The sequence below is a fragment of the Lepidochelys kempii genome, chromosome 1, assembly GCF_965140285.1.
Source record: "Lepidochelys kempii isolate rLepKem1 chromosome 1, rLepKem1.hap1, whole genome shotgun sequence".
NCBI classification, from domain to species: domain Eukaryota; kingdom Metazoa; phylum Chordata; order Testudines; family Cheloniidae; genus Lepidochelys; species Lepidochelys kempii.
In genome coordinates, this window is record NC_136380.1 from 162,171,933 (window position 1) to 162,188,081 (window position 16,149).

The 16,149-nt window shown below is 42.9% G+C and overlaps 1 protein-coding gene across 9 annotated transcripts in view; it reads left to right on the top strand.

Moving 5' to 3' along the window:
• The window catches only part of KCNJ6 (potassium inwardly rectifying channel subfamily J member 6), a 237,209-nt gene that overhangs the window by 158,500 nt on the left and 62,560 nt on the right, over positions 1-16,149 (top strand). For 7 of the 9 annotated variants that reach the window (XR_012160918.2, XR_012160919.2, XR_012160916.2 and 4 more), the window contains one exon: positions 10,964-11,884. Coding sequence is in view for 1 of the 9 variants with exons in the window: in XM_073360849.2 (XP_073216950.1) it covers positions 10,964-11,884 (921 nt within the window). In the remaining 8 variants the exon portion in view is untranslated. Of the gene's footprint in view, positions 1-318; positions 397-10,963; positions 11,885-16,149 lie in introns of all 9 variants that reach the window. The other 2 variants (XR_012160929.1, XR_012160927.2) reach the window with 1 other exon arrangement.

Below are 16,149 nucleotides of genomic sequence, written 5' to 3' on the forward strand. Positions count from 1 at the left end.
GATTCCCATGTAATTCACTGACTCCAGGAGCTGGGGCTTCAGGAAAAACAGCAAAACCACAAAACTCACACTAAATCATAAAAGTTGGCAATACCAAGGATGAGAATTGTAGGAATATGCATAAGTCAGCACACCCCTGAACAAAAAAATCCATTCTGCATAGATCACAGCTATGTACTTTTCAGAAGAAAGTTAAATGTTCACAGTCTTCCCAAATTCATGATCCCCAGACTGAAGAGCTCAAATCTAGATCTATATTTTGTATCTCCAGCCCATGTCTCTTGAAAAGTAATAGAAATTCTTGTCCTTCATCTGCAGGTATATTCCACTGTATAAGATATTAGCTTCAAAGGACTGGTATAGCATATTGATTGAGCCAAGCTATTCCTTCCAAAGGTGAATATTCTTTTCCCATATTTCTATGCCTTATATTTATTGATCAAAGCAGCGCACATTTCCAGAAGCAAAGGGAAAGGTCATATCTTTTACCACTGATCTATGCACATGCATCCAAATAATTATTTTAATCTGAGAGAGTAGAAGTTCTTACGTACAATCCTTTTTCAGAACCTGATAGCAGCGCTCTGTGGTCATTACCAATGCTACTAAGCAGAGGCACTGGAAGTAGCACACGCAATACTAGAGCTGGGTAAAAAATTTTGGACATTTTCTCAGCCAAAAATTCAGATTTGTGTCAACCAAAACATTCAATGATTGCATGTCCATTTTGCCGAATTGCATTGGTTAAAAAAAAAAATCTGAAAAAAATCAAAATGTTTCATTTTGACATTTTCTAAACATTTCGATTTTTTGGTTTAAAACAACTTGATGTTTCAAAATGTCCTTCAATTGTATTTAATTTAAAACAAAAATTAAGAAAAAGCTCAAAATGAAACATTTCATTTTGGGTGAAGAAAATGTTTTCTTTCTTTCTTTTTTTTTTTTCGATTTGCTGAAAATTTTGAAAAATGTTCAGCTCGATATGAAATTAATTTCATTTTTCAGAACGGCTAGTGAACCAAAAATAAGTTTTTGGCACAGCTCTATGCAATACTAAGTAAAATGGGGGTTCAACATTACTTTCAACACCTTTCAGAAGCAGCTGAAATATCTGGATTAGTGAATAGCGTCTTACATGCAGCTCTTTGTTACAGAAAATTGTAATAACTAGAGTTGGGCAAATACTGAAAAAAGTTATTCGCTGATTTTCATTTGAATTTTAAACAAATTCACTTCAACTGCATCCATGTGCCTTTAGCATTCACTTCCTATGAATGTTCTCGTGCATGATTTTACAGCAGAAAGCTTCACCAAAACAGCCAAATGTTGCAGAATATCCAAGTTTTAAATTCATTGTTGTCAGTATTCACATCAGACTTCTGATTCCAATCAGGGAACAGACACATACGGGGTGATTTGCATCCAATCCAAATACCTCAAATTGTAAAAAATCAACTATTTTCAATACCTGCACCAAATTCTTCCTGTTACATGATGTTCGCTCTTGCGTCATTGATCAGAAAATAGCAATCATTCTACCCCTTTTTCACAGTGACATCAGGCCAATAACATACACTATTCTCCATTGCTGAAGTAGTTCTTATTGATCTACAAGCTCTTTATGACTGGCACCAGAGAGCAGAGATCTCAGAAAGCATTCCTACGTCAAGTTATTCCATTCTTCCATCTGTTGAAAACTAACTGAGAAAATGAGTGGAAAATCCAGAACTCAGCCAGGCCCTGCCATATGTCATAATGCTGCTTGGGCATTTGACCACTGACAGAAAACTAGCAGCTATTGAGAAAATCAAGACATCTACACTGTTAGTCTCTCACTTCAGGAACAATCATTTCTGGGCTAATAGTAAACAGAGTCACAAAATGAGGCATATAACCATAAGCAGTCTTTAACTGATGACGTTCAGACATGGGTATTTCTTGTACGCTGACTCTCTCCTTTTCCAACTACACCCCACAACAAGTCAGCAGAGCCCAGTCACCTCCTACTAGTACATCTTATGCAATATTAACCAACCCTTACCAACAGGCCAGTGGAAACTGAGAGTAAACAAAGGTCCTCTGAGAAAAATATCAGGAGTCAGATAGCTACAAAGGAAATCTCACAGGCCATGTGAGTAATGCTGCCGCTCTTCAGCTACGCTGGGAGACATATACTTTACGTTAAAGTATCAGAGGTAAAGCATTTGGCCAACATTTGAAGCTATTGCTACTAAGGCATTGTTTGCATTGTGAAACATTACAGCAATTTCCAGCAGTGGTGCAGCTTCACAAGGGGAAGAGAAGGTGCAAGCTCTGGTATAGGGAGGATATTTTTAATGGGAGAAACCTAAGCTGCATCTACACTAGTGGCTTAGCACTGGTGTGGCTGCACCATTGCTGGGAGCTGCTGCAATATAGAGACTAATCTCTCGAGGGTAAAAATGCATCCTCTGTATCTTGGCTGTCTTCTCAAAAAGACGGCTAGATCTGAGGAGGATATGATGGTCAGTTACAACAGAATTGGACTGATGACAGAAAACATAGGAAAACTTTTCTGAAAGTTAATCTCTGTCACAGAGCAGGAAGAGTTATATAACTGCCCCCAGAACTGTACCTGGGTCTAACAAGCACCCATACATATGGGCCTCTCTGCACAGAGATAGCACATACTTGTCCCAGACTTACCCCTACCAAGGTACCCACAGATCAGACTGTATGTTACCTGTTTGTAAACAACCACAGTGTGGCAAGGTTTGTTTCTCATTAGGGTGTAGAGAAATCAAACCAATGAATTTGTATTTATTGCAGACAAACTCAGACCTGGGATACATGGGTACAGGTCCCATAAAGTCAAAGGAGCCTATACCCACTCATTCTGCGTCTGAGTCTGGCCCACTACTTCTCAGAACAGCTGGGTGGGAGGAGACCGTTTTCTCCTCTTTTCCTTCTCTCTCTTTTTCTATACAGTGGTACTTAGAATGACTGTGTAGCTAGTCTGATCTGATGCTGTTCAGACCCTCCCTGCTGCTGATCCTTGCCTCCTTCTGTGTTAAACTTGCCACCTACTGATCTTTCAGAGGGAAGAGGGATGGCTGGAACCCCCCCTTTTCATGCCCAAAGGATTTAATTCTCTTGTACATGGTGGGGCATTGCTCCTGCATCTCTGTGAACAGCCATGCACTTACCTATCCCTCTGATTTTAATGCCAGCCTGGAACGCTGGCCAACACTCTGGATTATGCATCTCTTTTGTAGATTTCCACGAGGGACCACCATTTGTAAACTATCAGCTGCAGTCCACTTCCGTGCATCATCAGTAACCCGTAACTCAGAGGTGGGCGAACTACGGCCCACGGGACCGTCCTGCCTGGCCCCTGAGCTCCGGCTGGGGAGGCTAGATCACAGCCGCTCCCCTGCTGTCCCTCCTCCCCCGCCAGCCTGAGCGTGCCGTGCTGGACTGCCAGGGCTCTGTCCCGCCGCTCCGGCTGGGCAGCCCGGCGGCATGGCCTGCTCCGGCATGGTAAGGGGGTGGGGAACGGGGGGTCCCGGAGTGGCAGTCAGGGGAAGGGTAGCAGGGGGCGGTTGGATGGGTTGGGGATTCGGGGGAGGGAAGTCAGGGGACAGGAAACGGGGGGTTGGATAGGGGGTGGGGTCCTGGGGGGGCTGTCAGAGGTGTGGATAGGGTTGGGGCAGTCAGGGGACAAGGAGCAGGGGGCTTGGATGGGTCAGGGATTCTGAGGGGGGCAGTCAGGGGGCAGGAAGTGGGAGGGGGCAGATAGGGGGCAGGGGCCAGGCTGTTTGGGGAGGCACAGCCTTCCCTACCTGGCCCTCCATACAGTTTTGCAGCTGAATGGGTAAAATGTGACAGGGAATGCATGTGCAATTGTCTAGGGAGTGTCTATTGTACAGGGAATGAGGATGCACCGCAAGCCTGGGAGAATGTGCCCTGTCAGCAATAGCAAGTGCTAGGTAGTTGGAGATAGGTGTGCCTATTGATCTTGCTCAGAGGAACAATAACAGTCAACCTTGTCCACCAAGAGCCATCCTGCCCTCGTCTCTGATTCAGCACAGTATTGATGTACGTGACTATCTTTAAGCATGTGAGTAGTGCCATGGATTTCAATGGGACTACTCATGGGCTTAGCTACCCTGCTGAATTGAGGCACTAATCCTTATTTAAGATGTTAGAATAATGTGTGTAAGGTACAGATTTGAGGGGCAGGTTTCCTTATCTAACTGACTCTTTAGAGGTTTGCTCATCACAAGTATAAATAAAAGTCTAGTTCACCGTGCAAGCATATCTCTCCCCATTCTGAAAATATCTGCTAGTGTGAGCCCAGGGCTCAGCGAAGCTGAGATTTTACAGAGCTGAGACAGCGCCTAAACCAAGCCAGGGAAACCTGGCAAGGCATTTCAAAGCCCCTGTGACTGTCCTCATCAAAACCAAAGGCAACGCTTTGTGTGGCTCGCTGTCCAGCCTGGGTCTGGAGCATGGGCGGAGAAAGAGCAGCAAAGACTCAGCAGAGCAGGAGCTCTGACAGAGCAGGCATCTGTTTGCACTATGCAGCTGAACAGTCCTCTCCTGATCTAGAGGGGCCGACAATCTCACCACAGCAATGGGGAACAGCTGGATTCCTGGAGAGCCAGATATAATGTTTGCTTAACAAATTCATAGGGAGAAGGCATCAGAAATAATGTAATAAACTATGTTACTGGAAACAAACTGGAGTGGCATATTAAGTAACTGATGTCCACCTCATTCACTCAGTTTGGCTATAGCAGTGGTCCAGAAACTGTGGGGCACACCCCCTTAGGGGGGCACAGAGGAATGTTTGGGGGACGCGTGGCAGGTCCCAGGCCAGCCCCCATGGGGGGCAAGGAGGGAGCACCACCCAGCCCTGCTTTGCCGGCAGGCCAGCTCTGACCCCAGCCTCAGCTCCACACTGCCCCCAGCCCAGCTCCACCCCATACTCCGCCTCCAGCCCAGCTCCGCCTTCATCCCAAGCTGCTCTGCTGAGTCAACTGTGCAACAATGGAGAAGGGGCGCAGACAGATTCCATAACTGTGGGGGGGGGAGGCAAGGGCGCAGCAGGAAAAGTTTGGGCACCACTGGGCTATAGAGATTATTCAGATAGAAGGCTTAAATATCATATTGCCCAAATGTATCCTTATAAATATCCACTCAAATCAAAAAGTTATTGTTTTCATGTCACTTTTTGTTCCAATTCCACAAATATTCTAGTAAAGGAGTTTATTGGCAGGAACAATGAGGAAAACAGCAAAGTTAAAGTGAATATTAGAGAATATTAACAAAAAGCAAGATTGCAGTTTATAATGTAAGCATCTGCACCATAAACTTAATTCTAAAGATTACACACATCCAACCAGGAAAGGAGAGGAATACCACGTAAATTAAGTCAAACTATAATCAAAACTAACTAATGCTGCATTAATTTTAAATACCTGCAATGAACTACTTGAGAATAATCTTCTTTGAAACTAGGTGAATAACTTTCAATTACTAATAAATTGGACGAGATAGTAAATTGTACACAAACAATTCACAGACCCATAAAGAGGCTTAATTCATCTCATAAGTTATTCACTAGGGAACAAGTATCAGAGGGGTAGCCGTGTTAGTCTGGATCTGTAAAAGCAGCAAGGTGCCATAGGACTCTTTGCCGCTTTCACTAGGGAACATTCATGCGGCTCTATTTATACCAGAGTTCTGTTGCAAATGGTAAAGGTTGTAATTAAGGCTAAGATTTTGTCATGAATATTTTTAGTAAAAGTCACAAACAGGTCACAGGCAACAAAGAAAAATTCACGGAAGCCAGTGACCTATCCATGACTTTACTAAAAATATCTATGACAAAATGGGCAGTTCAGCTACAGGGTCCCCACACCGCCCACAGTGGCTGAGCAGCTTCAAGGTCCCTGCTCGGAGCTCTGGGGTCCCCCACCACCCGCGGCTTGGAGCTGCGAGGGACGCCTGCTGCCCACAGCTCAGAGCTCTGTGGGACCCTGCCACCTGTGGCAGCCAGGAGCTGCGGGTTACCCCCATCGCCCTCCACAGCTTGGAGCTCCCCGTGGCTCCTGGCCACCATGGGGGACCCTGCAGCTCCCGGCCGCTGTGGGCTACAGTCACGAAAGATCACTGGAAGTCACAGATTTCACAACCTCCGGGATAAAATCGTAGCCTTAGTTATAATTCATACTGACCTTAGCAAAACCACTTAATAATTTTGTATATTGTCACCTCCAATGTAATATACATTCACACTGCTCTACAGTCACATTGATATGAGTATTTCATTTAGAGAGATATAAGCCCTATGGAGCAAAGATCGTCTTTTTCTTCTGTTTGGCAGCCCCTAGCACAATGGAGTTTGGGTCCATGACTGGGGCTCCCAGGAGTTACCACGAGTTACCACAATACAAATAAGTACTATTGCCACTACTAACAACAACACTTAAGGTATCGTTATTAATTTTTGTTCACCTGCAGCCCTGAAGCTAATGACAGAGCTATACTTTTGGTTTCCCATACAATAGTTCATCAGTAGTATCATATTCCCGTTATCCAGGACTATACAGATCGCTTTGTTTGTGAAGCCATTAGAGGATTCCTTTTTGAGTTCACAGTAATAGAGACAAGAACAAATGCGCATCGCTAGGTACTGCTATGATTAAATAGGACTGAACCAGTAAGCGGACTTATTAATGTTTACACATTCATGTAATTGGACAGAATGTGACATGAGCACCCTGCAGGCATCTAGGCACAAAATTTAACCATCTAAGGGATGCCCCACTGAGTATTACATTGAACAGAATATGCTAAATAGCCAGGGTATTGCTACCTGTGCCATCGTGTTCACACATGTTTAATGCAGACTGGTCTATAAACAGTCCAAGGTAGAAAATACTTATTCAGCATGTGGGTTAATTATCTATATATGTTTGCCATGAAGAAAACCACTAAGAATAAAAATAGCTTTCAAGTAAGATAGCAGCCATTCACTCCTGCGTCCCTGGAATTATGACAACCATTATATAACTGCAGAGAGAATGAAATGAGATAAACAGCATAAGCTAATTGGCTTGATACCAAGTAAAAATATCATTAGACTAAATGTCTTGTGGCTACAGCACCACCCATGTGTGACTTTTCACTGGCCCTGGGGATGTACAAGGGATCCTGCCAGGTGCTTAAAAGATGTTTGCCTGGCATCTCTGTCAACACACAGATGCACATTCCGGGCATCATTTAGTTAGGGACTTGCTGCTCTTGTGTTTCCCTTTGGAGCTAAACTCCAGACTGAGAGCATGTCTAGTTGCTGACAGCCACAAGGAGGACACGTTTGGTTATGACTTGCTTGGGTGGTGGAAAGAGTAATAGGATTAATTGGGTATCTTGAATTGCTGTGAAAAGGTTGGAGTATTGAGTTTAACTTTTTCGGAGACTGCCTGACAGTCTAGAGAGGTTGGCATTGGGAATTGGCTGAAGATCCATGCAGATGTCTCCAACATAATCTAAGTCTCTGTGAGCACCTATTTGTAAGATGTTCTATTGAAACAGTTTTAGATTAAAGTTAGTGATTGTCTTTGGTTAATAAACGTGAGTTTGAAGTGTTTGTTTTTTTGTATGCAAAGAACCAGAATGTGAGCAGGACCGAATGGCTAGGCAGCAGTTCTGCGGAAAAGGACCTAGGGGTGACAGTGGATGAGAAGCTGGATATGAGCCAGCAGTGTGCCCTTGTTGCCAAGAAGGCCAATGGCATTTTGGGATGTATAAGTAGGGGCATAGCGAGCAGATCGAGGGACGGGATCGTCCCCCTCTATTCGACATTGGTAAGGCCTCATCTGGAGTACTGTGTCCAGTTTTGGGCCCCACACTACAAGAAGGATGTGGATAAATTGGAAAGAGTCCAGCGAAGGGCAACAAAAATTATTAGGGGTCTGGAACACATGAGTTATGAGGAGAGGCTGAGGGAACTGGGATTGTTTAGTCTGTGGAAGAGAAGAATGAGGGGGGATTTGATAGCTGCTTTCAACTACCTGAGAGGTAGTTCCAGAGAGGATGGTTCTAGACTATTCTCAGTGGTGGAAGAGGACAGGACAAGGAGTAATGGTCTCAAGTTACAGTGGGGGAGGTTTAGGTTGGATATTAGGAAAAACTTTTTCACTAGGAGGGTGGTGAAACACTGGAATGCGTTGCCTAGGGAGGTGGTGGAATCTCCTTCCTTAGAAGTTTTTAAGGTCAGGCTTGACAAAGCCCTGACTGGGATGATTTAATTGGGTATGGGTCCTACTTTTGAGCAGGGGGTTGGACTAGATGACCTCCTGAGGTCCCTTCCAACCCTGATATTCTATGATTCTATGATTCTTATATAGCCTTATGGGTGTGAAAGAGGCTTCCCCCCACTCAACAGAGAGAGGTCTGTGAGGGCCACTCACACTAGAAGTCTCTGCACTCCCTGTGCTCTGGGGTGCATAAGGACTGCTCATTTCTACTAGAAAATCAGTGGCCACCTTGGAAATTCTGGACCTAAACCTTTCTTGTGCTTCAGATCACTCAATGTGGAGGATCTTACTTAACATAAAGCACTTTGTGAGCTTCAAATTAAATATGCCAAATAAATGCAAAGTAATAGCAGTATTAATAAGTGCTTTAAAAGCAAAAATAAACCTACAAAGTAGGCTACAGAGTGCAGTACCTGGTTGCTGGGAAGTTCAATCTCTGGAGACATCCTTTCAAATTTATTCTTAAACCACAAGTGAAATTAGTGTGCTTGTCTCCTCCTAGTTCCACTACATTATTTGGTGCCACTTGCAGTCTTTGCTCAAGAAAGGCTCGGAACTGGAGTTGTGCAACAAAGTTTGCTTGAATAACAAAACTCAGCAGAGACCATCTGCAAAGACTGAAATGCATTGTCAAAGCTTACACAGTGTCTCTTTGCATATGCCAGAGTCTAACTATAATGGGAAAGCAAAATATTTCAAGCATTTTAAATATAATAAACCATTACATGGACATTACAAGTCTAACTAACATTACATTAAAACTCTAAGCCAGAGGCTTCATAACCCACTCCTGGCTATTTCAAGGGGCTGCTACTGGATTGATTTTATGGATTCCAGGGACTGAAATTCCCTTAGACACAATTGTGAGTTAAGCATAGAGTGTAAAGCCTTAACACCAAATTTCCTGGCTTTAGTTTAAGTCAGCCCCAAAAGGTTTCTTGAATGCGCTTTTTATGTGTTTATTTCATTATACTGCATTAGTGGTAATCCAAGAAGGCAGCACTGTCACCAGCTGGGATAAATTCATCCAGAACTGACTTGTTGGAACATCGCTGTAAATGCTGCCCCTGAAATCAGCTGGAATAAAATTCTTTTAAAGAAATAGTAACAAGATTAGAAAATGACACAGGATGGAGTCCATAACATGAACACACAAAAATGCTAGCAGGTTTCAATGCTACTACCAACCTTCATGCCTTTATTTCACAGAAAAGGCAATTGGGTAGACAAGGGCATGGCTGACAGCTGGATGGGGTAGAGAGACAGTTGTATTTTTGCGACATCTTCTTTTCATGTGTATTTTACCTGCACCTAGAATTTTACAGAGAGCTTCTGACTCTGCTCCAGAGGAATGAAGCCATACACATCCCAAAAAACTCGAAGTGATTCAAAACTCAGCAAACCATCTGCTTAGCTACACCGGTTGCTAAAAACAAATCACCTAAGCGTTCTGCAATCTGAATAGAGAGCCTAATTCACAGATTCATAGATTTCCAAGCCCCAAAATAATTCCTTTTGAACTAGAGCCAATCTCATAGTTCAAGGCCTCTGTTTTGATATTCAAAGCCTTCTATGGCATTGCTTCTAGCTACTTGAGAGACTGCTTCTCCCTCCACTATATTCTATTGGAACAACAAAAATCAGCCAATAGGGTGAGGTTTGGGAGAGCAGGAGCTGTAATTCACACAGGAGCTCGAAATGCATTCCTACAAGAAATAAGAATAACCACAGGTCTCCCTGTGCTCAGAATGACGTGCAAAACTCGTTCATTTGACTTAGCTTTCCCTCAGTAAGTTTTTCACACCCCCACATTCTCACACACAAACAAAAACTGTATAAACTAATCAAGCTATTTCTCTCAAAAGGGTGGGAAGGAAGTGGGGACAGAGAAAGAGATTGTTACTGTTGTTTCCGTTTTTTAAATATTTGGGAGGCACTCAGATATGAGAGTGGCTAGGGGCTCGCATCCATAGAAAGGAAGGTGCACTACGATTAATAGCCTCATTCTTGGGTCCTCACCCAAGTAAACTAGCATGGCACCAACTTCTGAAGTACTGTGTGTTTTACATTAGTGAGAGGAGGAAACAGACTGCTCAGGCTCAATATAAATACATCTATTTTGTATAGCAATTAGTTAGAATTGCTGTTGGTGTATATTATTCTAAGGCCCAAACTTTCTTCCATTGAGGTCAATGACAGCAGAAAATAAAGTGTTTTTTAAAACCACTTACATGTATTTAATTCTTTTCCCCTTAGTAATGGCATCAATGTAAAAAAAATAGTCTAAAAATTGCTCATTTTCTCTGCTCATATTGGTGACTTAAGCCCCAAAGCAGATCTGTTTCTTCATTTATATAAGTGCTATCTCCAAGAAGATCATTCTTGGCTTATAAGCAGGACTGATGTATTACATTTTCAAAGGGGATAAAACATTTATTTGAATATTTGTTGCAGAATTTAAACACTGGTGTAGACAGGATCAAATCTCTGAAATAATAGATAGGAAGCCCATGACATAAGAAAAAGTTTCCTTTCAAAGTTATTTCTATTAGATAGTGAATTAATACTTGTTTCCTACTGCTAATATAGAAGGAAGTTGTGTGCGTATTCAATTGTCCGTAAACACATAAATATTAATGTCTTTTTTTTAATGGCAGCTAGCGTATTTGAAGAAGACTCAATGGAGCAGGATGTGGAGAGCCCTGTCACGATACAGCAGCCAAAGTTGCCCAAACAAGCTAGAGATGATCTTCCAAAACACATAAGCAAAGTATGTACCAAGAGAAAAATTCAGAGGTATGTTAGGAAAGATGGGAAATGCAACGTCCACCATGGGAACGTGAGAGAGACTTATCGTTATCTGAGTGATATCTTCACTACCTTAGTCGACCTCAAATGGAGGTTCAACCTTTTGATTTTTGTCATGGTTTACACGGTGACGTGGCTCTTCTTTGGAATGATCTGGTGGCTAATTGCTTACATCCGAGGTGATATGGAACATATAGGAGACAATACATGGACCCCATGTGTCAGTAACCTCAATGGGTTTGTCTCGGCCTTTTTATTCTCAATAGAAACAGAAACCACCATCGGGTATGGTTATCGGGTCATCACGGACAAATGTCCCGAGGGAATTATTCTGCTTTTAGTTCAGTCTGTTTTAGGTTCTATTGTCAATGCTTTCATGGTTGGTTGCATGTTTGTGAAAATATCCCAGCCCAAGAAGAGGGCAGAAACCCTGGTCTTTTCTACCAACGCAGTCATTTCCATGCGGGATGGGAAGCTGTGCCTGATGTTCCGAGTAGGGGACCTTAGGAATTCACACATTGTGGAGGCATCAATACGAGCCAAGTTGATCAAATCTAAACAGACAAAGGAGGGGGAATTTATACCACTCAACCAGACAGATATCAACGTAGGTTATTACACAGGGGATGATCGTCTCTTTTTGGTTTCACCACTGATCATCAGCCATGAAATTAACCAGCAGAGTCCTTTCTGGGAGATTTCCAAAGACCAGTTGCCCAAAGAGGAACTAGAAATTGTTGTAATTCTAGAAGGCATGGTGGAGGCAACAGGTAATGTTTCTTATACCTTGTGTAAAGTATACATTTTAATTTTTAAGGTAAATTGATTTCAGATACAAACTGTATTCAGCAGGGAAAATACAGTAAATCTGAATTGGACTGGTCGTTATACTCCATTTGGTGCCTCTTGTGCCACAGAAAACCTTTGTTTTCACCTCACTTTAAAAGAATTACTTCAACAACGGAAGCAGACATGACATTTGCAAAAGGCATCAGCAGTATGGTTGGGTTTAAAATTAAAAGCATGCTCAGTTTAATTGTGTGCTCAACCCTGCCCAATGAAATCACATTTGTTTCTGATCTGATTTGAAAATGATATAACATTTATTGCTGTCTAAATTTTCCAGAGCATCCCATTCCATTATTTATCATTCTATCACAAGCGTAAATCAAGCCTGTAGAACCTAGTGTGATAAACTGCTTTACAGTGCTTTGTAAAAATCTAATCTGAACCCCTGATTAGACATAATGTGAAAATATTGTAGTACCTGCTGTTCCCAATTATTCATAGGTAATGCAAAAAGAACTGTGTGCTATGTGCAAACTTCTACCATGGAATTCCCCAAAGATGTTTGCATCGAGTGTGAAATGATAATATGTTAAACTTAACACTTTATTTTTTAATCCTTGTTTTGTTTTAACTTATAGGCTGGTTTTACTTTAGATTCAAAATATCAAGGACTTGATTCTCATTTACACTAAGGCCCTTTATGCCATTCTGGCAGTGTACAGGAGCCTTAAAATAGGTGTATACAGCTAAGGCTAAACTATCTGTTCGCTCTTGTATTTAGCCGTGACATTTTTAGTACCTTTCCCAGAAGAAGAGCTTTGTGCAGCTTGAAAGCTTGTTTCTCTCACCCACAGAAGTTGGTCCAATAAAAAATATTACCTCACCCACCTTGTCTCTCTAATATCCTAGAACCGACATGGCTACAACAACACTGCATATAAACGATGGAAAGGCATACAGGATGAGGGGAGCAGTGTCACACATGGAATAAAAGCAATAGATTCATAGATTTAAAGACTCTAAGGCCAAAAGGGGCCACTATGATTGTCCGGTGTACACAGGCCATGGAATTGTTATCAGAAACTGGATTAAGACATATTTTTTAGGAAGATAGCTAAACTTGTTTTAAAGACCCCAAAAGACTGTGAGTCTACCACCTCCCCTGTTAAGCTGTTCCAATGTTTAATTACTCTCACAGCTAGAAATTCCATCTTAGTTCAAGGTTGAATTAGTCTAAATTAAACTTACAGCCACTGGATCTTGTTATGCCTTTGTCTGAAAGATTGAAAAGCCCCTCAGTGTCAGATATCTGTTGCATGTGTAAACAACCAGGCACATTGATCAAGTCATCTCTCAACCTTCTCTGTCAAAAACTGAATAGACTGAGCTCCTTGAGCCTCCTATCAAAAGGCTTGTTTTCCAGCCCCTGGATCATTTTTGTGGACCTCCTTTGAACTCTCTCCAGTATTTCCACATCCTTCTTGGAGTGTGGGCTCTGTATTCTAGAACTGGACACAGCTCTCTAGTAGCAGTCTCATCAGTGCTGTGTGTGGCGCACAGAGGCAAGATCACTTGCCTACTTCTACTTGATATTTTCCTTTTACTTCGTCCAAGGGTTGCTTTAGCCCTTTTAGTCACAGCATAGCACAGAGGGCTTATGTTAAGTTTGTTCTACAATGACGCCCCCAAAGTCCTTTTCTGAGTCTCTGCTTTCCAAGACAGTCTCCCATCCTGTAGGCATAGCCTTATTTCTTTCTTCCCATTATGTATTACCTTGCATTCATCTGTATTGAAACACATTTTGTAGGATTGTGATAATTTAACCAGGCAATTCAGATCACTCTGTAACAGTAACCTGTCCTCCTCCTTATTTACTATCCCATCAATCTTCATGTCACCTGCAAATTTAACCAGCAAAAGATTTCATCTCATCATCTATATCATTGATGAAAGTGTTAAATAGTATTGTACCAAGAACTGAATGCTGAGGGCCCCTGATAGTAATGGCTTCATTCATATATTGCTTAGCACATATTGCAAGGCAATATAAAAATAAAATACATCCTGGATAAACAGCTGGAGCTCAAATCTCTGACAATGACAACACAAAAAATTATTTGTTGGGTCTCTTAATACATTTACAGATCAAGGAACTACAGCAAACTGGTCTGTGACACTGGAAATAAATGAACAGAAAGCAAATCTCAAAATAGATACTGGTGCTAAATGCAATGTAATCACAGCAAACTTACACAAAACGATTAGTGACTGACGCATGTTCAAATTGCAAACATAACTTGCTTCATTTAATGGGAACAAAATGAGCCCATATGCAGTGCCACACAGGCACATATAGAGAAGAACAAATACTTCTCATAGAATTTGAAATGATGAAACAGAAAGATCCATATATGCTTGAGCTGAAGATAAGTCTGTAAATGTAGATGATCAAATGAGTGTATAACTTTGTCTACTGAGCAGGATGCAAAAAGGTATTCTTAAATCATTTGATGACTTGATAAAGGGACTGGGATCCTTTAATACATCCTATTGATATAGGTCCCCTTGTCATAGAATATCAGGGTTGGAAGGGACCTCAGAAAGGTCATCTAGTCCAACCCCCTGCTCAAAGCAGGACCAATCCCCAATTTTTGCCCCAGATACTTAAATGGCCCTGTCAAGGTTCCTCCCCCACTCTGAACTCTAGGGTACAGATGTGGGGACCTGCATGAAAACCTCCTAAGCTTACTTTCACCAACTTAGGTTAAAACTTCCCCAAGGTATTAATTTTATCCTTTGTCCCTGGATCTCCACTGCCACCACCAAACTCTAACTGGGTTCCGGTTCTGGGACTGGTTCTATCTGGGTCTCTGGGACTGGATCCACTACTGCTGTTGCAGACATTGGCCTGGGGTCCGGCTCCATCACCTCTGACCGGGTCCTGGTAGAAGTTTCCAGAACAGAGCTAGGCCTCACGGCTTGTTTAGCCTGGCTGCGGGTGACCATTCCCACCCTCTTGGCCCACTTCACATGATTGGCCAAGTCTTCCCCCAACAGCATGGGGATGGGATAATCATCATAGACTGCAAAAGTCCACGTTCCTGACCAGCCCTGGTACTGGACAGGCAACTTGGCTGTAGGCAAATCGAAAGAGTTGGACTTGAAGGGTTGAATCGTCACTTGGATCTCTGGGTTGATTAAATTGGGGTCCACTAAGGAAGCATGGATAGCTGACACTTGTGCTCCAGTGTCCCTCCATGCGGTGACCTTCTTCCCGCCCACACTCACAGTTTCCCTCCGCTCCAAGGGTATCTGGGAGGTATCTGGGCCTGCGGACCTCTGGTGTGATTCCGGTGCAATGAACTTTAATCTGTTGGGGTTCTTGGGGCAGTTGGCCTTTACATGCCCCAGCTCGTTACATTTAAAACATCGTCCAGCTGACGGGTCACTGGGGCGAGGTGGGTTGCTGGACAACAGGGTGGTGGGACGATAAGGTGTCTGGAAGGTTCTTTGGGAGGTAGGTGGGGCCTTGGGCAGACCCCGGTAATAGGATGTGGTCTTGGGTTGTCCCTTCTGGTCTCTGCTCCAACTGCGACCAGTTTTCTTCTTCTCTGCCACCTCCACCCATCTGGCTCCAATCTCTCCTGCCTCGATTACAGTTTTGGGCTTCCCATCTAGGATGTATCTTTCTATTTCCTCAGGAACACCCTCTAAGAATTGTTCCATTTGCATTAGGAAGGGCAGATTTACTGGAGATTCAACACTTGCTCCTGATATCCAGGCATCCCAATGTTTCACAATGTGGTAGGCATGTCGGGTAAATGACACGTCTGGTTTCCACCTTAGGGCTCTGAACCTCTGATGAGAATGCTCGGGTGTTATCCCCATTCTGACTCTCGCCTTGGATTTAAACAGTTCATACTTGTTCATCTGTTCTTTAGGCATTTCAGCCGCCACCTCAGCTAAGGGTCCACTGAGCTGCGGCCTCAGCTCTACCATGTATTGGTCTGTAGAGATGCTGTACCCAAGGCAGGCCCCTTCGAAGTTTTCTAAGAAGGCCTCAGTATCATCGCCTGCCTTGTAGGTGGGGAACTTTCTAGGATGGGAAGTGGTACCTGGAGAAGGATTGCTTGGGTTTGTTGGTATATTCTGCTTTTTACCTTTTACCTTTTTTACCTTTTTACCTTTTTTACCTTTTTACCTTTTCCATCTCCCGTGCATGCTTCCTCTCTTTTTCCTTCTCCTC